This window comes from Gossypium raimondii, chromosome 10, assembly GCF_025698545.1.
Source record: "Gossypium raimondii isolate GPD5lz chromosome 10, ASM2569854v1, whole genome shotgun sequence".
Taxonomy (NCBI): domain Eukaryota; kingdom Viridiplantae; phylum Streptophyta; class Magnoliopsida; order Malvales; family Malvaceae; genus Gossypium; species Gossypium raimondii.
In genome coordinates this window covers 699958-726727 of record NC_068574.1, presented here as the reverse complement: position 1 = coordinate 726727, position 26770 = coordinate 699958, and the positions used below count along the sequence as shown (strand labels likewise).

At 34.2% G+C, this 26770-nt stretch overlaps 3 protein-coding genes, 2 long non-coding RNA genes and 2 other non-coding genes across 12 annotated transcripts; 4 read left to right on the top strand and 3 right to left on the bottom strand.

Annotated features, from left to right (window-relative positions):
• Positions 1-1981: 1981 nt before the first annotated feature.
• On the top strand, positions 1982-5414 carry LOC105778552 (serine/threonine/tyrosine-protein kinase HT1). Its single transcript, XM_012602273.2, has 3 exons — positions 1982-2954; positions 3707-4162; positions 4942-5414. The coding sequence occupies exons 1-3, from the start codon at positions 2535-2537 to the stop codon at positions 5188-5190; spliced, it is 1125 nt and encodes a 374-aa protein (XP_012457727.1). The 5' UTR covers positions 1982-2534; the 3' UTR covers positions 5191-5414.
• A 426-nt stretch (positions 5415-5840) lies between these two features.
• Positions 5841-8447, top strand: LOC105776079 (mitochondrial pyruvate carrier 4). 4 transcript variants are annotated; one of them, XM_012598546.2, is made up of 5 exons: positions 5841-5995; positions 6920-7018; positions 7202-7254; positions 7499-7572; positions 8184-8447. In XM_012598546.2, the coding sequence occupies exons 1-5, from the start codon at positions 5941-5943 to the stop codon at positions 8233-8235; spliced, it is 333 nt and encodes a 110-aa protein (XP_012454000.1). In that variant the 5' UTR covers positions 5841-5940; the 3' UTR covers positions 8236-8447. The 4 variants fall into 4 exon arrangements, with proteins under 4 accessions (XP_012454000.1, XP_012454001.1, XP_052477990.1 ...); XM_012598547.2 differs by lacking the exon at positions 8184-8447 and adding an exon at positions 7787-8135; XM_052622030.1 differs by having other exon boundaries at positions 6920-7254.
• Positions 8448-8457: 10 nt separating this feature from the next.
• LOC105776077 (uncharacterized) lies at positions 8458-17619 on the bottom strand. 3 transcript variants are annotated; one of them, XM_052622029.1, is made up of 3 exons: positions 17132-17617; positions 9064-9222; positions 8458-8947 (listed from the first exon to the last, which is right to left on the bottom strand). In XM_052622029.1, exons 1-3 carry the CDS (start codon positions 17471-17473, stop codon positions 8885-8887), a joined length of 564 nt encoding a protein of 187 aa, XP_052477989.1. In that variant the 5' UTR covers positions 17474-17617; the 3' UTR covers positions 8458-8884. The 3 variants fall into 3 exon arrangements, with proteins under 3 accessions (XP_052477989.1, XP_012453996.1, XP_012453998.2); XM_012598542.2 differs by lacking the exon at positions 17132-17617 and adding an exon at positions 10520-10987; XM_012598544.2 differs by lacking the exons at positions 8458-8947; positions 9064-9222 and adding an exon at positions 15639-15939 and having other exon boundaries at positions 17132-17619.
• Positions 12618-14455, bottom strand: LOC128033822 (uncharacterized). Its single transcript, XR_008189900.1, has 3 exons — positions 14174-14455; positions 13565-13888; positions 12618-13448 (listed from the first exon to the last, which is right to left on the bottom strand). It is a non-coding gene; the product is annotated as an uncharacterized LOC128033822 (long non-coding RNA).
• On the bottom strand, positions 12888-12989 carry LOC128034390 (small nucleolar RNA snoR109). The gene has a single exon (XR_008190515.1). It is a non-coding gene; the product is annotated as a small nucleolar RNA snoR109 (small nucleolar RNA).
• A 1626-nt stretch (positions 17620-19245) lies between the features above and the next one.
• LOC128034389 (small nucleolar RNA snoR109) lies at positions 19246-19347 on the top strand. Its single transcript, XR_008190514.1, has one exon. It is a non-coding gene; the product is annotated as a small nucleolar RNA snoR109 (small nucleolar RNA).
• A 1200-nt stretch (positions 19348-20547) lies between these two features.
• LOC128034143 (uncharacterized) lies at positions 20548-22898 on the top strand. Its single transcript, XR_008190251.1, has 4 exons — positions 20548-21150; positions 21228-21312; positions 21454-22473; positions 22558-22898. It is a non-coding gene; the product is annotated as an uncharacterized LOC128034143 (long non-coding RNA).
• The last annotated feature ends 3872 nt before the right edge of the window (positions 22899-26770 follow it).

Below are 26770 nucleotides of genomic sequence, written 5' to 3'. Positions count from 1 at the left end.
TTGATCTAATGGTTTGGGTGTGATTTATATTCAAGTCGTGCTAGCAGCGTTGTTGTTAGGGCTTTACCCTCTTATAATTAAATATATATATATATATATATATTTAAACTAAATTTGAATTATAAAGTCATCATTATATATTCACAAAAAAACTTATATCAAGTAATATCAAATTTTGAATTTAATCTTGAAATACTCTTAATTAGGTCCAGCTCAATTATAATTTTACTTAAAAATTGTTTTTACAAATAAGTAAATATTATTTTGAGAGGTTTTTTCTTTTCATATTTTTTTATATAAAGTCTAGAAAAATACATGCATAATATGAAATTTAAACTCAAAACATCATAAATTCTACTCTCAATTTTACCATCTCAATTAAAGATATATTTAATTTTATATTTGAATTTTTAATAATTTTAACTTGCCATAATCTAGCAATTGATTCATATTCTTATTTTTCTAATTTTTTAAATCTAAATAATTTTCAAACAATTAAAAAATACAAATACAACACAGACCCATTAACCCAAAATAGCCCAAAGCCCATTTTTTGTGGGTACTTGATCCAAAATCCCTTAAGATCATATTAGATGACATTAAATCGAAAATGTTCATCTAAATTTAACTTGAACTGACAAAACGATGACCCGACCTATAAAACAAATCAATTTTTTTTAAGAGTCTACTTTTACTTATAATCCCCTCCACCCTTAAATTGAAAGAAAAAGATGAAGTTAAGTATATTCAAACCCATATATTTTAGTTATTAAAATAACAACCCACATCAAAGTTCGACTCAATCCATAAACAAAATTAATTATAAAATAATGTTTTTTTATTCCATGCTTTTGAAAGATTGCCTATCATTATTCTTAGGAACCAAAAGGCATTTGGCTTAGCTTGTAAGTCATTGAAGAAAAGTTCCATGAGTAATGAACCATACATATTAGAGAAGCATTTTTCTTTGTATGTTCAAATGGGTAGCCCACTTGCCACCACACAAAAAAATTCCCTCCAAATCATTAAATTTATATTTCTTTACTTTTGGAATAAAGTGAAGATTAGGTGCTCTTATTTCATTTCCCTTTTAAAAAATAATTAATTAATTAATCTCGTGTGTTCACCGCCCTAAGTATGGTTTAGGTTTGAGTCATATTAATTACGTTGTTGTTAGAGCTTCACCTTCATTTTACAATTCACCAAAAAATAATAACATTAGTTCGTGCTTTTTAAATTGATATTTTTAAAATTTTTAATGCAAATAATCGATTACTCTTTTTTATTTGATCCGATATCAAATTAAGCTCTATTGATTATGTATGAAGAGTATTTCGCATCACAATTAGGCCCAACTATTGTAAATTTTGATTGCAAAGTTTTATCAGTGTAATTTTAAAAATTTTCAAGCTGAATTGATGAGTAAAAGCATACTAAGGGTTGAATTTAGGATGTAATCAAGCTAAATTGAGTTTGAATACCGACAAACTCGAATTTGATTTCGGTATTGAGTTTGAATTCAATTGAATGTCAACTTTTAAGTTTGAGTTCGACTCAAGATACAATCGAGCTATAGGAGCTCAAACTCAATTAAGTTTGTTTATCGGTTTTTTCACTCAAGCTCAAATTCAAGCTCGGCTTGATAATTAAGCTTAAGATTAACAATATATATTAAGAGTAATAACGTAATTTAATAATATAAAAAATAAAAAAATTCGATAAGATTCATGAGCTATTTGAGTTTGAGTATTAATAAGCTCGAATTCCGCTTGATCAATGGCTTGAGCTACTCGAACTTGACTTGATAATTATTGAAACGAATTTGATTTTTGGTTAAACTCGAATAACTTGTAAACTTTAGAGTATCATTTACGATAGCCTTGCAAGTACATAAATGATAGAGCCATCCACTATCTAATATGCTTTTGAGTCGAAGTCGAGTAACTTTTAAACAAGTTCTAGATTGATTTGATAAATAACCAACCCACCCGTTGAATTTACAGGTCTAATTGCAAATGCAATGATGAAAACAAAAACATTAGCTACTGTGGCCATTTAGCATTGATTGGTGATGAACAATGAATGATGATGCAAAATGGATTCGTTGTTTTCTATCTGTTTTATCTTTCCCTTTATTTCACTTAAGTGTTTTTCCTTTCGACCCAAGTAATCACGAGAAACCCTTGAAAAATTCATCTGCTAAAACCACACCTTTTATTACAAATAATAATAATAATAATAATAATAATATCAAAAGATGCCGTGAAAAGAAAATTGCACCCAAAATATTTCCAAATTCCAGGCATTTAGATTTTAGCTCATCATTTCAACCCATTTTTTTGAATTTTGATTTGATTTTCGTTGCTTTTTTTTTTTTTGAGTAATTCATGAAACCCATCTTCCCTTTTCCAATCTTGTTCAAATCCCATGTTTTCGAATCAGTTCATGAAGTTCTTGAAATCAACCCATACATTCAGAAGGAAAATACCTTTTGATTGTTTGTTTTAACCCTTTTTAAAAGCCTGAAAAAAGCCATGGGAACCTCATGTTTCAATGGTTTTCGCCTTCGAAAATCGAGGAGCAAGCATTTACAACTCCCATCATCGTCGGCGAAAGCACGGCTAAATTCCGATACGGTGAATATAGATAAGAAGAGATTTGATAGCTTGGAATCATGGTCGATGATTTTGGATTCGGAGAATGTGGAAACGTGGGAAGTTTCGAAGGAAGACCAAGAGGAATGGACGGCTGATCTTTCTCAATTGTTTATAGGTAATAAATTTGCTTCTGGTGCTCATAGTAGGATTTATCGTGGGATTTATAAGCAGAGAGCTGTTGCTGTAAAAATGGTGAGGATCCCTCATCATAAGGAAGACACTCGATTACAGCTTGAGCAACAGTTCAAATCTGAAGTAGCTTTGCTCTCACGCTTGTTTCATCCCAACATAGTTCAGGTAAAACAAAGGGTTAAATTCTGCTATTAATCCCTGTATATATTGAGATTGTTCTATTTTGGTCAATTTTAAACCTGTTGTTTTCGAATGATTAATTTTAGGTCCAGTAGTTAAATGATTTTGGTTAAATTCTGTTGTTAACCTCGTAGTATAGCAAGTTATGAATTAATTTATGTTCTCTAATTTGATCATTTTCGATCTCTATATATTTTTCTAGATTTGAAATTTTAGTCTAAACTCAAACGACGGCTTTTGAACTCATTATTATATGAAAATAACAAGCCAACATGATATTACACGGGCAAATCCATAAATTTAATTATAATTTTTCTTGTATTAAATTGTAATTTCATCATTTTGAAGGGATTAAATAGAATTTTTTAGTGAGACTAAAGTGCAATTTTTACTATATATGAATTTTTATTTTTTTTATTTATAAAAAATTAAATTGAATTTTTTCATTTTGGGAGGCAAGGCCCTGCCTACTCCCTCATATTCCCTCTAGTATTATACATTTGATAATATATTTTTACATAATATTTTGAAAATAACATAATATAATTTAATGAATTTGATGACTATCATTTGGTTTGGACTAAAATGTCAAAATTTGAAAAGTATAAATATTAAAAATGACCAAATTAAAATGTAGGATCTAAATTCATTACTTACGCATTGTATAGGGACTAGTAACAGAAATTCACCAAAGAAATATAGCTTTTGTAGCTAAAGGTTGTCCCTTTTTTTTACAGTTTATTGCTGCTTGTAAGAAGCCACCTGTGTATTGTATTATCACGGAATACATGTCACAAGGGACTCTGAGGATGTACCTAAACAAGAAAGAACCGTACTCGCTTTCGACGGAGACGATACTGAGGTTAGCTCTCGACATATCTCGAGGAATGGAGTATCTTCACTCGCAAGGTGTGATCCACAGAGACCTCAAATCGAATAATCTGCTGCTAAACGATGAGATGCGGGTTAAGGTGGCGGATTTTGGTACATCGTGTTTAGAAACACAGTGCCTCGAAACGAAAGGGAACATGGGAACGTACCGCTGGATGGCGCCCGAAATGATTAAAGAGAAACCCTATACTAGGAAAGTCGACGTGTACAGCTTCGGGATCGTGTTATGGGAGCTTATGACGGCTTTGCTTCCTTTCCAAGGAATGACACCAGTGCAGGCTGCTTTTGCTGTGGCTGAAAAGGTTTGATATCTATAATAAGATTCAAAAAATTCTTTACTTGTTAAACACAGTGAGTTGAAAAAGAAACGAGAAATTTCAGGCTATTTAGGACATTTTCATTGCTTGATCTATGATAACTGTACTTTCCACAGTACCTTCTTCTGGTATTATAGATTACATGTGCAAAATCATTGTTGTTTCTTAAAGACAATGATCGGCTCTTTCGGGAGAAGTTTTTAATATGTCGTCTGCTGAATAACCGATTGGACTCCAAATGTAAGGAATTGTCCTAGGGGAAGGTTTTGTCCCCATTCTCTGTGAAAAGCTAGCATGCCATAAGCGGCTGCCCTAAGAGCCTAGTTCATAGAGCGGGCGCCTCTACTATACGTGGGTGTACGGCCACCTACCAAGTCAACGTGAGCATCTCACCCTTAGAAGGGTTCGAACCCCTGACCTATACCATATATGTCATATCCAGGTGACCTATATACAATAAGTTAAGGGTTCGAACCCTACCAAAGGCAAGACACTCACATCGTCTTGGTGGATGGCCATATGCCCACGAATGATCAAGGTGCCCCTTTCGTGAACCAGGCTCTCAAGACTGCCGTTCATGGCATGCTGGCTCTCGACAGAGCATGGGAGATAAAAACCCTCTTAAGGGACAATACTTTCGATTGTTAGTGGTTTGATCAGCTGGCCAAGAGATGACATTTCGAAAATTTCTTCCAAAAGCTTGTTTCTCTACGCTTAACCTTATGATGCAGCTCCTCTAATGTTTTGATAATTTTTTTCGGCAGAACGAACGACCTCCGTTGCCGGAGAGTTGTCAACCCGCACTTGCACACCTCATAAAGCGCTGTTGGGCAGCGAACCCTGCAAAGCGACCAGATTTCTCCGACATTGTTTCCACCTTGGAAAAGTATGATGAATGCGTCAAGGAGGGCCTTCCGTTAACTTCCCACTCGGGACTGGTTAGCCGAAACGTCATCCTCGAACGATTAAAAGGATGTGTATCTATGAGCTCTTCGATACCAGTACAGGCTTGACTCTTTGTAGAAGATGTTGGTATTGCTATAGCTCTTATGGTTAAAGATTATTTCATAATAATTTGTACATATTTGATGTTCTTTTAATTAACCAAAGGCTGAAAAGTTGCTACATAGAGTGATTTAGGATTTGAACCCATTATTCTATTGTTCGTTATGTAAATTGATTCTATTGAAACAATATGATTTAAATATATGCTTACAATTTGATTGTTTTTTTTGAACCATTTTCGATTTGAGTCAATAATTGTCATTCAGTTTTACCAACTGAGTTTTCAGGTAGGTTTATTTCGGGTTATTTGTTTGAGTCATTTTGGGTATGGATTATTTCGAGTCTAGATCGTGTTAACATCGTAACAATTTAATTTTTTCATCAACCTAACCTTCAATTTAGGTGTTAAATATCAATTTGAATATGAAATGGAATAAATTTAAAATACGTGAATTAAATTGTAAATATGTATCTAGTTATTTTATGAATAACGAGTTTTAAATTTGATTATATGTTTTAAATATGCTTCGGATCAAAATCAAAGCTAACAGTTAACACCTCACTAATAAAAGGACCTTAATGATATGAAACTAATAATAGAAGGAATTCCGTGCAATTAACCCTTTTCGAGCATGAACCATCACGTGCGGCAAGCTACCAACCAAGATTTACCGACCCCAAAAACCAAATACAAAAATCCCATTTTGCTGTCAGACACCAAACATTCAGTAAAGAAAGGGAAAAATTGTTGAAAATCAATGGCGTCGTCTAAGCTCCAAGCTCTATGGAACCACCCTGCCGGACCCAAGACCAGTGAGTTGACTCGCTTGCTCTCTTAACCCAATTATTATTAGATATTAATGGACCCTTTATTCTCATTTATGCGATTAATTAATGAAAACCGAACTCTCCTATTTCGATTTTAGGTGAGAAGATCCTTTGCTTTCAATGAGCTAACTTTGGAAGTAGAAGATTTGGGTTTCTCTTTAATCTGTTTGTGCTAGAAACTGTGAAGCCTATTGCTTGTAAAATTTAGAACTTTAATGACTGTAGAAAACTAGTAATGTTATGTATAGAAGTTTTGGGTTTTTCACAATATACGATAATAATGGAGCAATTTCCTTTTTTTCTCAAAAAAAAAAATCAATTTAGGATAAAATTGTAGGCTGCATGCACCATTTGGGGAGAAGACTAATATTCCATAACTCCATGATTGAAAGTGAAGAATAGTTGTCTCTGTGATTCGTATTTAGATTACATAAAGTCATAAAGGGATGAATGTGCGTAAAAGTACCATGGAGAACCTTGTACTAGGATTCCTTGTACATTAGATCAAAGAGCAAACTGGTACTTCTGTTAAAAATTCAATCCATTTCTACTGTTAAATATTGGTCTCTATATGTTAGAATGAGATACAGGTGCTGGTTATTTTGTCTGCAACATCAGTCTTTAACAGCAGAAATGACTTGTTTGCTCTTTGATCTAAGGGGATTAATTTGCCCATTTTTTAACTAAAAGGGGCAAAATACAATTTGACTTCTAGTATAAGGGCCTCCATGAAACTTTTACCAATCAATATGAGGTTTTATGAACTTCTGATAGTCCATCAATATAAATATAAACAGATACTTTGGTGGGTGACATGTACAATAGGTAGTACAAGTGCGTTATTTCTTTGTACTAAATTGTCTAGCCTTAATACTTGCATAAGCTAATGTCTTGTTGTTGTTTCATCAGTTCACTTTTGGGCCCCAACTTTTAAATGGGGCATTAGCATAGCCAACGTTGCCGACTTCACTAAGCCACCGGAAAAACTTTCCTATCCTCAGCAAATAGGTAATAATGCTTATTGTGTTTTAATGTACCTCTTACCTGTGTGTTGCAAATGTCTCACCACCTCTTATTCTACTCTCATACTTGCTTCTTTATATTTACATGTATTTGAGGCTTGTTTAATTGGGTTGCATCTGATTTTAACAGTCTTTTCTAGTTTTCTGAGTGTTATTTTCTGGTACACAGCGGTTACTTGCACTGGAGTTATCTGGTCACGCTATAGCACTGTAATCACTCCAGTAAGTTTGATGATTAATTTGGATTTACCTTTCTTCTAACGACTCCACGAAATCAACGTTATCAAAGAGAAATATACAAACAAACATGTACATGTACATCTTGACCTAGATCACATCCTTAATATGAACCATTGTCTTCATTTTTAACTTGTTTTCCATATTAGGCTTGCGCCATTTTTGTGCCGTATAGATTTGGTTTGGTTTGCTTCTGATTGTAGTTCATTTCCTTGGTTTCAAAATGCAGAAAAACTGGAACCTCTTCAGTGTAAACATTGTTATGGCTGGAACAGGGTTATATCAACTAGCACGAAAAATACAGTAAGTGAACACAACCGATGATATTGGTTTACTTTCCCTTGTTTGAACCTTTTTGCACTGTATTTCAGATCTATTTGCCGAGCAAGCAAAGAGTTAATTATTATTCCAATCATTTATCCAATGCTTGTTTTACTGTCTGGTTACTCTACTTCAAAAAGTTACAAAATGGTCACTGAACTATACGAAAGTTTTTTTTTTTTTTTTTTTAAATCAGGCTAGCAAGCACCAAACAACAATAGCTACGGTGGATCAATATCCACCGGCGAATAGAAAAACATACTTTGGATTCAAGTTGATTTGATGGCCACTGACCAGTATCGAAAATCGGAGGAGAAAGTTGTTTGGATGTTAGGTTATAGATTTGTGACGTCCAAAATTGTTTCATAAAAAAAATTGAACTATAGAGGTTATATAGTAGCAATTTTAATAACCCAGTGACTTAAATAAAAACTTTCGAATCATTTAATGACCATTTTGTAATTTTTTAAAGTTAAGTAATCGAAATGTAAATTTAGTGACCTTGGGTGTAGTTTACACTTAATGTTATTGCCATTTATTTGGTATGGTTGCTCCTTGTTGAACTGTTTATATGGTTTTCCCTCCATGTCCAGGCATGATTTCTTTTCAGAGGCAGAGACAGAGCCGGCTATTGCAAAAGAATGATTGACCTTATCTGCCAAAACCCTTTGTTTTCTTGGGCAAATATCAGCCATCTTGCCTTATTGTTTTTACAATTGATTTAAGCATTGTGCAAGAATTTATTCAAGAATGACCCGTTGTGGAAATTTGTAATTTGATAATAATTGTCATTTTGGTCTGTGCCATCAACAGATATTGAGCAATTGAATCCCTAAACGATGGGACTATTTTGAAAATGGTTACAAATTATACACAATGTCTTGAAATATTTTCCATTAAAAAGCTGTCGAGAGAACCAACTTAATGGGACATCCAACAAAAGAACAAAAAAAACTAGCTTGTTCTGTTTCTTAAATCAATACAAGTTGCAATCAGAGCCCATCAATGGAGTGTCAAATATAAGAGACTAAAAATACAAAGACAAGACATTTCACTGTCTTCTTCTAGCTTAAGACAAAGGGGCTGCAAGTTTGAAGGCCGAAGGGAAAATTGAATCTCTAAGGAATATGCCATAAATGAGGAGACTAATAATAATGTCTACTTACCATCTGCATCTATTTGCTGAAACAGCCTGCAAAGCTATACTCATTCATGTTCGACCACTAATAAATTTTACTCTTTCCAACTGTCCGTTGCGATTTGTTTTCGAATCAGACTCACAGTCACAAACCGTTTAACCCAAGCTCAAATCCAATGTGCTTTCGTTCAGATCTTGTCGCACTATTTTATTATCCTCCTGAGACAGGAAATTGGAATTAAGCTCATTCGACTTGAAAGTGAAAATTTTCAGTCCTGTTCACCCCCATGCCCCTTTTCAAATGAAAGTATATAGAAAAACATTTTGCTGCTCACCTGACTTTCATCCATAGGTATGTCATTAATGTCGGGTTTTTCATCAAGACCATCATTCCTGGAAGTTGGCTCTACAGCACTAGGGTCAGCTTCGCTCAGTTTAGATTCATCATCGGTGTTTTCATCAGCTTCCTTTCTCTGTTCCTCTAGCACAGCAATCTGCATGTTCAAGCAATCAAAATAATAAGATGATCGAACAGTTTGAACTGATCTTAGGACTCATTTCTACCAACAATTGTTACAACTAAGCAGCTTCACAAACCTGTGAATGTTAGCATATTCAGATTATCCAATCAAAAACTTAAAAAGGGAATTACAATTACCAGACAAAAGCACCCACTATCAGTGTTTGATATGATCAAAAGTAGAAACATTATGTTTCATGCCAATGCAAGCAATATGATTATAGCCATACATCATGCTACTATGATTTCACATACTAGATTAGATCAGATAGGTCCAAGCATTACGGTAAAAATATCATGGAGGCCTTGTACTAGGAGTCAGATTACATTTTGCCCCCTTCACTAAAAAACGGGGCAAACTAGTCTAGACAGTGACTGATGGAATTAACCAGACAGTTACACATACAGTGATTAGTTTTTAACAATAGAAATGGTCAAACTTTTAATAGAATGACTAGTTTGATTTTTTATCTAATGTACAAGGACTAGTTCACCCAATTTTTTAGTAAAGGGGGAAAAATGCAATCCGACTCCTAGTTCAATGGCCTTCATGGTACTTTTACCAAGTATTACGACAACCGTGTTCAACTTAAAGCAACTGCATAGGGTATCGTTAGAGTTCGATTAGTCAGAGAAAAGAAACGAGGTACTAATCTCGGTCCTCTTCCCTTTCAATCTCCGATCCAACAGTTTCACTATCATTATATCATTGGTTTCAAAAGCTCTCCAGAACCCGGATTTGATCTACGAGTATGAGGATGGCAAGCAGCTCAATTTTGTACCCTCACGCATATGCAATTCAAAATTTGTTGATAAGCAAGCTATTGTTCTAGAAACACATTTTCACTAACTATAAATTTGACAAAAGTGAAGCATAAATAAAGATTCCAAGTGCATCAAGGCCATGAAAAAATATTACGAAGCACAATTTATGTGAGAAACATTCATCTAATAAAATTTCAGTCATTGATCAATGCGAAAAAAAATTCCCAACTTGGGCTTTCTCTCTATTCATCATTGACATTTCCTTAAAAGCAATTAACAACAAGCTAACTCATAGTTCCATTGAAGAAGCTCGTAACATATCCAACCAAAACCCATAACAAATCAAGCAATTACATAAAATGCACGCAAAATCAAATCCCAATTCGCAGCCAAAAAAATCCCACCAAGAAACAAAGCAAAATAAGCATATACAGATAAGGAAAAAATAACTTAAAAAAGACGACCCAAAATTCGAAATTGATGAAAACCCAAGGAAGAGAATTTACCGGAATGTATTTAAACTTCCGTCTTGGCGGCTCTTCGGGCGCCGCGACGGCGTCGTCCTTAGAGGAATTGTCATTATCGTTGTTGTTGGTTTGGGTTTGGGATAAAGGTGTCCATTTAAAAAGGAGGAGATGGGAACCGTTATTACCGTTAGAAGTACCGTTGATTGTGGTCTGATGATTATTATGAGAGTGATTATTGTTGTTATTGTTGGAGCTGTTGCCGGTGTTAGAAGGGGAAACGTGGACCCATTTCTTCTTCCATTTCCTGACCGGTCCAGTGAACACAGTGGCTGGTCCGTACCGAGTGGAGGACCGCCCGAGTCGAGCCCCCACTCCTTCCATTTAACTCGTTCGCGTTGGATCGGTGACGATTTCGCTGTGACTCGCTCTATGTTTCTCTCTCTCCCTTTAGATCTCTCTCTCTTTTTTTCTTTTTCTTTTTTTTCTGTTGTTTTTTTCCTTCGCCGAGGAGACAAGTGGATTAATTTCTTTTGTGATTTTATGCTTATAAAGTTCGGGTCGGATTCGGTTCTGGTAGCTCCGAGTTTCAAATTAGATGGGCCATTGGCTCTTTTGTTTGGTAATTTTACTAATGATCCATTTCAATTGTTTAATTCATTTTTCTTATACATAATAAATTGATAAAAACTACAAATGTTGCCTGTGGATTGAATTTTTTTATTAATATTTGATCAGTCACGAGCCATTTTAATTAATAATAAATTTTATTTTGAGTAAAAATGCTTAAGGTTTAGGTTTATGCCAAATTTAATATTATATTAAATAAATTTGTTGAGTGGAGAATTTTTTATAAATGTTATTCATTAGGAATCAATTGATGCTTTAACGAGATGGTATTGTATTCGATCTAGATTTTGTCTCCCGATTCTGTATAGAGTCATAGTACTTGAAGTTGTCGGAAGAGGCAATCGATTTAACAATGTGGGAACACCTCATTTGGCCAAATTGTGCATGGTGTAAAACTACTTACCAAGGACCAAGTGGTAGAATGGTTGCCTACAAGTGCATACTAAGTGCAAATATTCACATTTTCTTAATAGGTGATTGTGAGTTATGTACGATTCATTGATAAGAGATGATTCCACTTTGTTGAATCTATTACCTTTTCAAGCAACCTTAGGAACTTGGATTTTTGTTTGAGCCAAGAGAAAAAACTTTAAAAGAGGAACAATATTGATTTGCTAAAGGGTTCGTCAATTTCGATGGCACAACATTTCAAATATTTCTTTCAAAAGAGTTGATTATTAACACGAATACTTCATAATTTTTTACTCAATCACTAATTGAACTTAAATTTTCACTAAAACCTTGTAAGAAACACTAAAAATGTACTGAAAAAAATTCACACATGATTTATAATATTTGATGAGACTCGAATCTAAAATTTTAATCTATTTTAATGACAATCTAGGTCAATTTTACAAAAAAAAAATAAAAAAAAAAATCAGTTTAGTGTTTGGTATCTGAGATTGGTATTAATATTCAATTTGGTACGTGGGTTTTTTCTCCAATTTGGTACATGAGTATGACTCTAATATTCAATTTAATATTAACTTGAGTTTTTTTTTATCTCAATTAAAGTCTTATGTTTTTTACTAGAGCACACATATCACATATTCATCAGGCAAAAAGCTCATGTATTGAATTGAACATTGAGGACAAATTTAAGTACTGAAATTAGGATAAAAAAGATTCAGGTATCAAATTGGAAACAAATCCATTTTACGTGGACGCGATATGTGTCCACGTCAGGAAAGCGCACTGATGTGGACACGATTTGCTGATGTGGACGCGAAGGCTCATTTCGATAAATTTAAGAAAAAAACTGACTTTTTTTTTTATATTTTGCCCATTTAAATCCACTCGTTACTGTTTAATTTATGTAAACTTTGATTAAACGGTTTAGATTGATTTTTGAGTTAGATGATTTTCAATCAATTTTGCTTTTAAAATTTAAAGGCTTTGATTCAAGTGAATCTAAACTTTCAAGCCATTTTGAATTAAGATTCGAAATTTTCGAATCAAATTATAACGATTTAATTTATTTTTAAATTCAAATGAAATTGAAAAGGCCCAATTAAACGAACAGATAGCTGGGACTGGAAATGGATTGAAGACTTGCAAATACTAAAATCGAAAGTAAAATACAATTTTTTGTTCTTAGAAATGGAATGAATGTAGGCACCGATAGACGCAAACTGCAGAGAAGCAAAGCAGAAAGCCTGGAAGGTGACCTAATTTTTGATGTTAGAGAAGGGTCTCTTGAAATAGCTAAATCCTATGCTATTCCCTTCTTCTCCCCCCTTCTCAAAATTTACCAAAAAAAAAAAACCAATAACATGAAATGAAATGTACGAAGCTCGGTAAGCAGATTAACCGACGGAAGCTTGAAATTTTCAAATTAAGCACGATAACCGGCCAGTTAACTTCTCTATTATAGCTACAGCCGCTATGGCAAAATCAAGATTAAGGATACTGATTTGAATCAACCCCCTTATCTTGGTACATGTAGCATTAAATTCAATCTATCACCGGTTAAACGAAGAAAATAGTAATTAAGCACTTGATTTTTCACATGCGAATGTAATACACGCAAATATCGGAAGGATTAAACCGATGACAAAAGAGGGAAAGAGAGTGGCCGATCCCGCCGTTTATAAAACCCTAGATGATGGAATATGCCATAAATGAGGAGACTAATAATAATGTCTACTTACCATCTGCATCTATTTGCTGAAACAGCCTGCAAAGCTATACTCAATCATGTTCGACCACTACTCAATTTTACTCTTTCCAACTGTCCGTTGCGATTTGTTTTCGAATCAGACTCACAGTCACGAACCGTTTAACCGAAGCTCAAATCCAATGTGCTTTCGTTCAGATCTTGTCGCACTATTTTATTATCCTCCTGAGACAGGAAATTGGAATTAAGCTCATTCGACTTGAAAGTGAAAATTTTCAGTCCTGTTCAGCCCCATGCCCCTTTTCAAATGAAAGTATATAGAAAAACATTTTGCTGCTCACCTGACTTTCATCCATAGGTATTGTAATACCCAATTATTGCCCGGGCCCAACTAAGCCTAAGGCCCAAACTCAAGTTACAAGCCCATCTGTTAGTCCAAATTACAGCCCAAGCTATGGAACAGTTTCAGCAGAAAAAAGGCCCGGACTCAAGTTACAAGCCCATCTGTTAGTCCAAATTACAGCCCAAGCTATGGAACAGTTTCAGCAGAAAAAAAAAAACTGAACCCTAGTAGCAGTTTCTTCAACGCCGCAGCAATCGTTCCATTTCCCCCACGTTGCAGTGGCTTCGCCCACGTTCAATAGCTTGTGTGCACACGCTCGTACCTGCAACAACCACGAACTGTAAAGGGTGGAAAAGAGGTTTTCGGGGGTTTTTCTTTTCGTTATTTTGGCTATTTAAAGTCAAATCGAATATGTAAAAAAGGGGGTTGCCAAATTTTGTACTAAAAAAACTGAAAAAGAAAATACAAGGAAAAAAGGCAAGGATTTTGAAGGTGACAGATTTTTATTTTTTCTTTGTTCATTTTACTGTTTTTTACTTTATTTTGTTTTTCTTTTGTTATCCGAAAACAAAAATAAATAAAGAGAAGAAGGAAAGAAGGTTCTTACCAGTGGTGGCGTGCCATTGACGCCCTTGCTGCGTTGCGTCCGAATCGGAGTTGAAAAGGGGAGGATTTCGGTGAGAAGCAGAAGAGAAAGAAGCAGCTCTTGCGGCTGCTGTTGCTGAAGTTGGAATGGGGTTTTATTAATGGGCTATTTACCTTTTTAATCATTTTCATTTTTCCATCATTTCAAAATTATGGTTTTTGGTTTTTAAATTTTTCTATGAAATACTGAAATTGTTTTATTTTAATCCCATTTAAACGCAGTGTGTGGGAGGTTTGGAAAAATTTCCCTTCCGGTCCTCCTCTCATTGCGCGTACTTTAATTTGCTCCAATTTTGTTTATTGTAATTGCGGATTTGCCCCAAATCACTGTTTTAAGTTTTAAATTGACCCTTTTGTCATTATTATATTATATTATTATTATTATTATATCTATATATATACGCATATGTATGCTAATATATATGTATTTATTCAAATGTTTTTGTTTTTACATATGTATATACATATATACATTATATTTTATAATATTTAAATGTTTTCGTATGTTATAATTTTTATACGCTTATACATTTTATATATATATATATATGTATATATATTTTAAATGGATTTAAATACATATACATATCTTTCATATTTTACTACTATTTTATTTTCATAGTTTTATATATATATATACGTTTATGTTTTATAATATTCATACATTTCCTATATTTTATAATTCATACATTTATATATTTTTTATAGTCTATATATATGTTATTCAAAACTGTTATAAATACATTTTTCACATTCGTTTTATATATACGTACATATACATGCTTTCAAAATTTATTAACATTTTTTATATATATACTTTTACTTTTATAAATACATGTACAAATTTTATATTTTATTTTCATAACTTTTGTATACATATATAGGTATATTTTAAATTAGAGTAATGATTTCATGTTACGCATTAGCATTTTATCGTACTTTTAAAGAAAAATCTATTTTTGCTTTGTGAAAGCATTAAAATCTTTTTTTAAATTTTTAGATATTTAGCAATCATGGTTCTCGAGAAAGATCGTGTCCTAACTTACTGGATCGTGATCATTTTTTCGATGAATTTAACGAGCTAAGTATTTATTTTACAATGAATTTGCAATTTTCAAATAAAACCTTATTCTCGGGAATTCATAATGTCGGGTCCTAACTTACTGGTCGTGACATTTCGTTATCTCGAAATAAGAATTTCTAAAACAAAAAGCAATATTCGGTATTTCGAAGATTTAAAATATTGTGCCCTAATTTACTGGGTGTGGTGTTTTATTTTTTTGAAATGAGAATGTTTTATCATTCTAAATCTATTCACGGGTTAAAAATTTCTATTTAAAATCTTTTCAAATTTTCGACATCAAGACATAAAATAATCAAATTTGGTACCGATTTTTGGGCGTTACGAGGGTGCTAACCCTTCCTCGTGCGTAACTGACTCACGAACCTGTTTTCTCAAATTTTGCAGACCAGAATTGTTTTTTTTTGTGAGCCGATCACACCTTAATAAAGGATCGGTGGCGACTCCAATTTTTGTTTTTAAAGTCGATAACTTATTTTTGTTTTAAAAAAAATGGTTTCGACAGGTATGTCATTAATGTCGGGTTTTTCATCAAGACCATCATTCTTGGAAGTTGGCTCTACAGCACTAGGGTCAGCTTCGCTCAGTTTAGATTCATCATCGGTGTTTTCATCAGCTTCCTTTCTCTGTTCCTCTAGCACAGCAATCTGCATGTTCAAGCAATCAAAATAATAAGATGATCGAACAATTTGAACTGATCTTAGGACTCATTTCTACCAACAATTGTTACAACTAAGCAGCTTCACAAACCTGTGAATGTTAGCATATTCAGATTATCCAATCAAAAACTTAAAAAGGGAATTACAATTACCAGACAAAAGCACCCACTATCAGTGTTTGATATGATCAAAAGTAGAAACATTATGTTTCATGCCAATGCAAGCAATATGATTATAGCCATACATCATGCTACTATGATTTCACATACTAGATTAGATCAGATAGGTCCAAGCATTACGGTAAAAATATCATGGAGGCCTTGTACTAGGAGTCAGATTACATTTTGCCCCCTTCACTAAAAAATGGGGCAAACTAGTCTAGACAGTGACTGATGGAATTAACCAGACAGTTGCACATACAGTGATTAGTTTTTAACAATAGAAATGGTCAAACTTTTAATAGAATGACTAGTTTGATTTTTTATCTAATGTACAAGGACTAGTTTGCCTAATTTTTTAGTAAAAGGGGCAAAATGCAATCCGACTCCTAGTACAATGGCCTTCATGGTACTTTTACCAAGTATTACGACAACCGTGTTCAACTTAAAGCAACTGCATAGGGTATAGTTAGAGTTCGATTAGTCAGAGAAAAGAAACGAGGTCCTAATCTCGGTCCTCTTCCCTTTCAATCTCCGATCCAACAGTTTCACTATCATTATATCATTGGTTTCAAAAGCTCTCCCGAACCCGGATTTGATCTATGAGTATGAGGATGGCAAGCAGCTCAATTTTGTACCCTCACACATATGCAATTCAAAATTTGTTGATAAGCAAGCTATTGTTCTAGAAACATTCATCTAATAAAATTTCAGTCATTGATCAATGCGAAAAAAAATTCCCAACTTGGGCTTTCTCTCTATTCATCATTGACATTTCCTTAAAAGCAATTAACAACAAGCTAACTCATAGTTCCATTGAAGAAGCTCGTAACATATCCAACCAAAACCCATAACAAATCAAGCAATTACATAAAATGCACGCAAAATCAAATCCCAATTCGCAGCCAAAAAAATCCCACCAAGAAACAAAGCAAAATAAGCATATACAGATAAGGAAAAAATAACTTAAAAAAGACGACCCAAAATTCGAAATTGATGAAAACCCAAGGAAGATAATTTACCGGAATGTATTTAAACTTCCGTCTTGGCGGCTCTTGGGGCGCCGCCACGGCGTCGTCCTTAGAGGAATTGTCATTATCGTTGTTGTTGGTTTGGGTTTGGGATAAAGGTGTCCATTTAAAAAGGAGGAGATGGGAAACGTTATTACCGTTAGAAGTACCGTTGATTGTGGTCTGCTGATTATTATGAGAGTGATTATTGTTGTTATTGTTGGAGCTGTTGCCGGTGTTAGAAGGGGAAACGTGGACCCATTTCTTCTTCCATTTCCTGACCGGTCCAGTGAACACAGTGGCTGGTCCGTACCGAGTGGAGGACCGCCCGAGTCGAGCCCCCACTCCTTCCATTTAACTCGTTCGCGTTGGATCGGTGACGATTTCGCTGTGACTCGCTCTATGTTTCTCTCTCTCCCTTTAGATCTCTCTCTCTTTTTTTCTTTTTCTTTTTTTTCTGTTGTTTTTTTCCTTCGCCGAGGAGACAAGTGGATTAATTTCTTTTGTGATTTTATGCTTATAAAGTTCGGGTCGGATTCGGTTTTGGTAGCTCCGAGTTTCAAATTAGATGGGCCATTGGCTCTTTTGTTTGGTAATTTTACTAATGATCCATTTCAATTGTTTAATTCATTTTTCTTATACATAATAGATTGATAAAAACTACAAATGTTGCCTGTGGATTGAACTTTTTTATTAATATTTGATCAGTCACGAGCCATTTTAATTAATAATAAATCTTATTTTGAGTAAAAATGCTTAAGGTTTAGGATTATGCCAAATTTCATATTATATTAAATGAATTTGTTGAGTGGAGAATTTTTTATAATGTTATTCATTAGGAATCAATTGATGCTTTAACGAGATGGTATTGTCTTCGATCTAGATTTTGTGTATAGAGTCATAGTACTTGAAGTTGTCGGAAGAGGCAATCGATTTAAGAATGTGGGAACACCTCATTTGGCCAAATTGTGCATGGTGTAAAACTACTTACCAAGGACCAAGTGGTAGAATGGTTGCCTACAAGTGCATACTAAGTGCAAATATTCACATTTTCTTAATAGGTGATTGTGAGTTATGTACGATTCCTTTGATAAGAGGTGATTCCACTTTGTTGAATCTATTACCTTTTCAAGCAACCTTAGGAACTTGGATTTTTGTTTGAGCCAAGAGAAAAAACTTTAAAAGAGGAACAATATTGATTTGCTAAAGGGTTCGTCAATTTCGATCGCACAACATTTCGAAGATTTCTTTCAAAAGAGTTGAATATTAACACGAATACTTAATAATTTTTTTACTCAATCACTCATTGAATTTAAATTTTCACTAAAACCTTGTAAGAAACACTAAAAATGTACTGAAAAAAATTCACACATGATTTATAATATTTGATGAGACTCGAATCTAAAATTTTAATCTATTTTAATGACAATCTAGGTCAATTTTACAAAAATAAAAATAAAAATAAAAAGAATCAAGTATAGTGTTTGGTATCTGAGATTGGTATTAATATTCAATTTGGTACATGGGTTTTTTCTCCAATTTGGTACATGAGTATGACTCTAATATTCAATTTAATATTAACTTGAGTTTTTTTTATCCCAATTAAAGTCTTATGTTTTTTACTAGAGCACACATATCACATATTCATCGGGCAAAAAGCTCATGTATTGAATTGAACATTGAGGACAAATTTAAGTACTGAAATTAGGATAAAAAAAATTCAGGTATCAAATTAAACATTAAAGCCAACTCAGCTACCAAATAATATATTAACCCAAAAAACAAATAACCTAAAAACTATCCCTGGATATAGATGTGCGGCTGAGATCTTTCCTCCTCTATTCCCAATCCTCCACATGCGTTAGATCTTCTCCTATATATACACATAACAACACGCATTCCATCATCTAGGGTTTTATAAACGGCGGGATCGGCCACTCTCTTTCCCTCTTGTGTCATCGGTTTAATTCTTCCGATATTTGCGGGTATTACATTCGCATGTGAAAGATCAAGTGCTTAATTACTATTTTCTTCGTTTAAACGGTGATAGATTGAATTTAATGCTACATGTACCAAGATAAGGGGCTTGATTCAAATCAGTATCCTTGATCTTGATTTTGCCATAGCGGCTGTAGCTATAATAGAGAAGTTAACTGGCCGGTTATCGTGCTTAATTTGAAAATTTCAAGCTTCCGTCGGTTAATCTGCTTACCGAGCTTCGTACATTTCATTTCATGTTATTGGTTTTTTTTTTTTGGTAAATTTTGAGAAGGGGGGAGAAGAAGGGAATAGCATAGGATTTAGCTATTTCAAGAGACCCTTCTCTAACATCAAAAATTAGGTCACCTTCCAGGCTTTCTGCTTTGCTTCTCTGCAGTTTGCGTCTATCGGTGCCTACATTCATTCCATTTCTAAGAACAAAAAATTGTATTTTACTTTCGATTTTAGTATTTGCAAGTCTTCAATCCATTTCCAGTCCCAGCTATCTGTTCGTTTAATTAGGCTTTTTCAATTTCATTTGAATTTAAAAATAAATTAAATCGTTATAATTTGATTCGAAAATTTTGAATCTTAATTCAAAATGGCTTGAAAGTTTAGATTCACTTGAATCAAAGCCTTTAAATTTTAAAAGCAAAATTGATTGAAAATCATCTAACTCAAAAATCAATCTAAACCGTTTAATCAAAGTCTATATAAATTAAACAGTAACGAGTGGATTTAAATGGGCAAAATATAAAAAAAAAGTCAATTTTTTTTAAATTTACCGAAATGAGCCATCGCGTCCACATTAGCAAAGCGCGTTGACGTGGACGCGATTTGCTGCTACGTAGTGCGCCCCTGGGGACGCGATTTGCCCCGCTCGTGAACAGTGCAACGATCGTTTTTTGACTGTTGCCCCCTCAACGATAAAAAAAAATTTATAAATACTCCACTCTTTTTTTCTTTCACAAACTAATTCTCTTTCAAACTTCCTCTCAATTTCCTTTCAATTTCCTCTCAATTTCCTCTCAATTTCCTTCCAAATTTCTCTCAAATCCATATTTAATCTCAATTTGCTCTCAATTTCCTCTTAAATTTCTCTTAAATTTCTATTTTTAAATAATTTTTAAAAAAAATTTAATTTTTTTAAATTTTTTTAAACCGTAAAAATTTGTACGATTTCAGCAATGGCTGGAGAATTGACTCGTCTTGATAAGCAACACATATCGGTGGAACAAATGAAAATGGTAAGCGTTAAATTTAATTATTAAATATTATTTAAGAATTTTCTATTTATGCATTTTTATATAATTATTAATTTATTATTTGTTATAAAAGTTTGTAAATCAAATATTGGAATGCAATATCCGGAATATGCATGCTCCTCCATCACCGCTGGTAGAGAACTACCTGCGGGAAGCGGGTTTTTGGCACGTGGCGACGGTAGACCGGGGATGCAAGGTAGACCCGAAACTAATCAGTGCGTTAATCGAGAGGTGGAGACCCGAGATGCATACATTCCATCTTTCATGTGGAGAGTGCACTATCACTTTGAAAGATGTCAGTCTGCAATTGGGATTGCCGATGGACGGGTACCCAGTCACCGGGTCCGTCCAATCTAGTGATTGAGGAACGGTGTGCTACGAGCTTTTGGGCGCTATTCCGAAGAAATTGGACGGAGGTAAGATCGAGATGGGCTGGTTACGAGACACATTCCCAGATCCGGATAAAGATTCAACCGAAATAGAAAGAATTTGATATGCTCGGGCATATATTCTTCAGTTAATTAGAGGTTATCTGATGCCGGACTCGTCACGGAGCCGCGTACATCTAAGATGGTTGCTGAAACTCGTTGATTTTAGAGCAGCTGGTGAATTAAGTTGGGGGTCTGCCGTCTTGGCAACGTTATATCGGGAGATGTGAGGGGCGACGCGACTGGGGAAAGTAAAAATCGGAGGTTGCCTATCATTACTGCAATCATGGGCACGGTTTCGCTTTCCATTTCTACGTCCTCGAGTGGACCACCCATATACATTTCCACTCATAACGAGGTAAATTTTATATTAGATTTTACAATTATTATGTAGATTTTTAAAAATAAAAGTATGCTAAAAATTTATTTAATTAGGTGGAACCATCCGGCAAGTCATGCTCGATTACCTACCTCTCTTGAAGATATACGGCTTCTATTAGACTAACAGTCGGAAGCACATGTAAGTATTAAATAAAATTAATATTTTCATCATTCGCTAGTAAGTATTAAATAAAATTAATATTTTCATCATTCGCTAGTCGATTGGTATTTAGTATTTAGTATTATGTATATAACTAATATTTCTATCATGTTCATATAGCTTCAATGGACACCATACGAGGATCCAGCAATTCGGGCAGTAATTCCGGATGAATTCTTACAAAATCCAAACGCTTGGCACGCAAAAGTCGCGTTGATCAACTACGCGACCGTGGAGATACACCAGTCAGACAAGGTGTTACGACAATTTGGATTTAGACAACCGATTCCCGTGGAACCTGAGGTGTTTGACGATCACCACAAAATTGACCTTCGGCAATTGAATATGGATTGGCAAAAATTCTGGTCCGAGTACTTCCAAATATGGGAAGATCGGTATGATTATATACCTACTAAGGAACCGATCATCGTTCCGGAGTTAGCGTGCGTGTCAGAATACATGTCATGGTTTAGGATCCATGGTAAGCCGTATTTACTGTCGCCAGAGGAGAGGCAGCGGCAATTACGTGTCCAAATGGAAAGACGCGGGTCTTTAAATCCAAGACGACAGGACGACGACGCTGGCCCCTTAACGAGGCCCAGACAATCACCCGACCCATCATCAGCGGCCATTCAATACCAGACCCAACGATAGCACCGACACAGTCACCCGACCCAGCAGTTCAACCGATGATACCTACGCAATCGCCTTTTCAGATGATGCCAGGTGCGTTTCCTAGCCTTTTTATGTATCATAACCCTTATATGTTTCCTTTTCCAAGTCTTATGGCAGGTTGGAGCCAATGGCCTGGTTCAGCTCCATTTCCTGTAACGCCGAGTGGACCACCGATGTTAGCGTGCGTGCCGGAATACATGCCATAGTTTAGGATCCATGGCAAGCTATATTTACTATCGCCAGAGGAAAGGCAGCGGCTATTACATGTCCAAAGGGAAAGACGCGGGCCTTTAAATCCAAGACGAAAAGACGACGACGCTAGCCCATCAACGAGGCCCAAACAATCACCTGGCCTATCATCAGCGGCCATTCAATCACCAGGCCCAACGATAACACCGACACAGTCACCCGACCCAGCAATTCAACCGATTATACTCACGCAACCGCCTTTTCAGATGATGCCAGGTGCGTTTCCTAGCCCTTTTATGTATCCTAACCCTTTTATGTATCCTAACCCTTATATATTTCATTTTTCGAGTCCTATGGCAGGTTGGAGCCAATGGCCCGGTTCAGCTCCATTTCCTGTAACGTCGAGTGGACCATCGATGTATAGGCCAGCGATGCACGAGGGATCACCAGAGGGGCCGTCGGGGAGCTCTTCTTTTTACCAATCCCCACCACCGTATGAGTTTCAAACACAGTCGCCGTTGGTGATACAAATACCTCCACATTCACTATTCTATCAAGGTGGCTCATCGTCCCAACTCCGACAACCAGATGCCCTACCGGAAGAACCAGAATCCCCACCGGAGGAACCACAACCGTCGCCGGAAGCTAGACAAATGATGAATCCAGCGCGTAACCATCGACGGCCGCCATGTGGCACTGAATCCGGCGGGCACAGACATTGATTTTTGTATTTAAATTTATTTGTACAAATATTTTGAATATTTTGATATTACTTAATGTAATAAAATAAAAAATTTTTGAGTTATTACTTAAAAACCCTAAACTAATTTATTAAAAATTTATAAATTTATAATTTATAATTAAATGCATAATTTAATTGACAAACCCTAACCCTTTAACCTAAAAATCTTAAATCCTTAACCTAAAAATCCTAACACCTTAACCTAAAAACTCTAACCCTTAACTTAAAAACCCTAACCCCTTAACCTAAAAACCTTAAACCTTAAACCTTAAACTTAAAAACCTTAACACCTTAACCTAAAAACCCTAACCCTAACCTTTAACTTAAAACCCTAACTCTTTAACCTAAAAACCCCAACCCTAACCGTTAACTTAAAAACCCTAACCTCTTAACTTAAAAACCCTAACCCTAACCATTAACATAAAAACCCCAACTCTAACCCTTAACTTAAAAACCCTAACCCCTTAACCTAAAAACCTTAACACTAACCATTAACTTAAAAACCCTAACCCTAACACATTAACCTAAAAACCCCAACCCTAACCGTTAACTTAAAAACCCTAGCCTCTTAACCTAAAACCCTAAACCCTTAACTTAAAAACCTTAACCCCTTAACCTAAAAACACTAACCCTAACCCTTAACTTAAAAATCCTAACCCCTTAACCTAAAAACCCTAACCGTTAACTTTAAAGCCGTAACCCTTAACTTAAAAAACATAAACCATTCACTTTAAAACCGTAACCCTTAAATTAAAAACCCTAAACCCTTAACTTTAATTGGATGTAGATTACCAACAGCTAGAACTTGATGTCGTTCCACAATACGTATTTTCAGCATCAAACATCGAGCTACCGACGTACATGTCCCATCCACCGACAGAGTGTCTTGCGGGGGATGTGCATTCAACACCGCTACCAAACATGGGTTGTTCCGTGTTTTATAACCCGCTAACCGAATGTCGACCATGGGTCGTGTATACATCTCGAACACCGGTCGCAAGTACATCATTTGGCGATGTAAATTGTACATATAACTCAATATAAGGTGCTCCACTAGCAAGATGAGTCTGCACCATTGCTTCCAAGCTACGAGCACCTTTTATATCGAACGAGTCATATGTCACCGGATCAACAGAAGAACATAATCGAAAGTAATAGATAGAACTTTCATTGGCGTCGTTCCGAAAATTTTACGCCTAATTCTTTTACGAAGTTCTATCAAATCTATGTTCTGGTTAAAAACCAGTCGTACCGTATTCTTCGACAAAAAAACAACACCATTCTCGGTGTGGCAAACCTCACCATCGTAGTAAATAATAGCACTAATACGTTCACTCATATTTGAAACTTTAACCTTCTTAGCCTCTCTAAATTGTTTCTGCTGCGACTTATGCATTCTGAGAACATTTTTTTGCCTCATTTATAGCCTCAGCCCAAACACGCTACTGTAGCAAAAGCGCATCCACGTGAGCGCGATTTCACAAATTCTTCTCATAAAGCATCCTGCTAGAAGCGATTTTATACTGTTTGCTCAGAAATGTCAAGTCAAAATTATTTTTTCAGGACCTATTATAGCAAAAGCACGTCCACGAGGGCGCGATTTCACAAATTCTTCTCAAATAGCATCCTGCTTGCAGCGTTGTTTTGTACTTTTTGCTCAGAAACGTCAACTCGAAATTATTTCTTCCAGAATCAACTGTAGCAAAAGCGCGTCCACGAGGCGCGATTTCAAATATTCTTCTCATAAAGCATCTTGCTTGAAGTGTTTTTTAAACTATTTGCTCATAAATGTCAACTCAAAATTATTTTTCCTGGACCTACTGTAGCAAAAGCCGTACACGTGGGCGCGACTTAAAAAATCCTTCTAATAAATCATCCTGCTTTGATTTGATCCTAAAAACTCATAAACACGTAACGTAATCCAATTTTGAATACATTTTAATTAATTTAATTACGAAACCCTAAACCCTAATCCCTTATTTGTTTACTTTTTTCTTTAAAAACTCTAAAAATCCTAACGTGGGAAACACGACGAAATCGCGTCCCTAAGGGCGCGCTATGTGGCAGCAAATCGCGTCCACGTTAGCGCGCTTTGCTGACGTGGACACAAATCGCTCTGGCGTGGACGCGATTTAGGGGAAAAGGGATCATTCCGGTAAATAATAAAATATCGGGCCCATTTCGGTAAATTTTAAAAAAATTAGCTTTTTTTGGTAAATTACCCGATTTAAATATCTTATAATGGCATTATTTCGTCGAGTGGTACCAAGTTTAAATGATACATCAATTTAATTAGATATAGATATTATGTAGACCAGTTTATGGTCGGAGTTTTGACAAAATTTTAGTCTTGTATGATAGGTTTGGTTCGACTCGGATAATAAATTTAAAATTTTATTCAAATTTGATCTAGATAAAAATGTTAAAATTTGAGTTTAGCTTGATTTACTTGTATTAAATTTTTATTTTATTTTAAAAAATTATAATAAATAAAATGCTAAAATATTAAATAAATAATTTTAATAAACTTAAAAAATTATACTAAAAGAACATTAACTTAACAAGCAAATAGTAGATTTTTTTCTTTTTTTGCAAAATCAAGTCAAATTGGGGTAAAAAAGCCTTACTTGTTCAGATTTATATTTTTGTTCATATTCTCTCAGTTTTTAGGCAGGTCACTGCTTGACCCTTCGATTAGCCTTGGTGGATACACTTGCATTTATACATATCAAAGATAATTATTTTTTATTTTTTATTAAAACGTAGAATTACATTATAAAGCATTTTTTTGGTAATAATTTATTTTAGATTAGAATGACTCTAAACAGAATAAGGGATTGATATATATTACAAAATATTTTAAATTTTATTTGAATTTTGAAAAAAAAAAACCAAATTATGCGGGATAAAATTCAAATCGAGACACATTTTTAGCCTCACCAACTCAGCCAAATCTTTGTTAATCATGGAGCCACCTTTAGTATTAAATAAATAAATTTAATGTTTATATTATAAAAATAATTAAACAAGGTTAAGTTGAAGCAAAAGTAATATTTATTGTTTAAAAAATTATGAAACAAAATATTTTGGTTATGTAAAATTAACTGTTGAATTTAAATTAAAAAATGTTTGTTATTTTATTTAAAATTAAATAGTGTATATAATTAAATTATTTGATAAAATATTATATAATTTTAATTGAAATAAAATAATATAAAATTATTAAATTCATTTTTAAGTAATAAGTAGGTTTTTATTTACTTAGCATTTTTACAAAATTTTTATTTAATAGCAATATTAATTGATTGGATTTTTAATCTTTTATCAAACGAGGCTTCATTTACAAAATTATTTCAAAATAAAGTATAATTTTATATTTTTAATTGATAAATGTTAATTTTATTAATTTATCTTATTTAGTTTTTAATAATAATATATAAACTTTTTTAATAATAGAAAAATTAAATTGATCTAATTCTTATAATAATAAGAGTTAGTCATATGAAAAAATCGCATGAGATGACGACATTCTGGTCTTATTATGGCAGAGAATGTTGAAATGATGTTTTTAGTCGAGTCTGGCCTACTTGCTTCTTATAGGGAAGAAGAGAGTAGACTTATTTATGGCTGTAATTTAGTCAAGTCAACCTTCAATAGTAGAAAGTCCAAATTCCGAAATTCATTATATATATTAAAATTAACTATTTAAACTAAATTCGATTAATTTAAAATTAAATTCATTATATATATTAAAAGAAACAATGATTTAATATCAAAATATTTATAAATATATATAAATAAAGCACTTACTATTCATTTGAACATTGATGG

Coding starts and splice junctions, on each gene's coding strand:
- LOC105776077 (XM_052622029.1), bottom strand. CDS start 17,473: ATGGAAGGAGTGGGGGCTCGACTCGGGCGGTCCTCCACTCGGTACGGA. Junction 9,223..17,131: donor GGAAGTTTAAATACATTCCG/GTAAATTATCTT, acceptor TTGAACATGCAG/ATTGCTGTGCTAGAGGAACA. Junction 8,948..9,063: donor TACCTATGGATGAAAGTCAG/GTGAGCAGCAAA, acceptor TTCCTGTCTCAG/GAGGATAATAAAATAGTGCG.
- LOC105776079 (XM_052622030.1), top strand. CDS start 5,941: ATGGCGTCGTCTAAGCTCCAAGCTCTATGGAACCACCCTGCCGGACCC. Junction 5,996..6,919: donor CCCTGCCGGACCCAAGACCA/GTGAGTTGACTC, acceptor TTGTTTCATCAG/TTCACTTTTGGGCCCCAACT. Junction 7,573..8,183: donor CAACTAGCACGAAAAATACA/GTAAGTGAACAC, acceptor CTCCATGTCCAG/GCATGATTTCTTTTCAGAGG.
- LOC105778552 (XM_012602273.2), top strand. CDS start 2,535: ATGGGAACCTCATGTTTCAATGGTTTTCGCCTTCGAAAATCGAGGAGC. Junction 2,955..3,706: donor TTCATCCCAACATAGTTCAG/GTAAAACAAAGG, acceptor TTTTTTTTACAG/TTTATTGCTGCTTGTAAGAA. Junction 4,163..4,941: donor CTTTTGCTGTGGCTGAAAAG/GTTTGATATCTA, acceptor TTTTTTCGGCAG/AACGAACGACCTCCGTTGCC.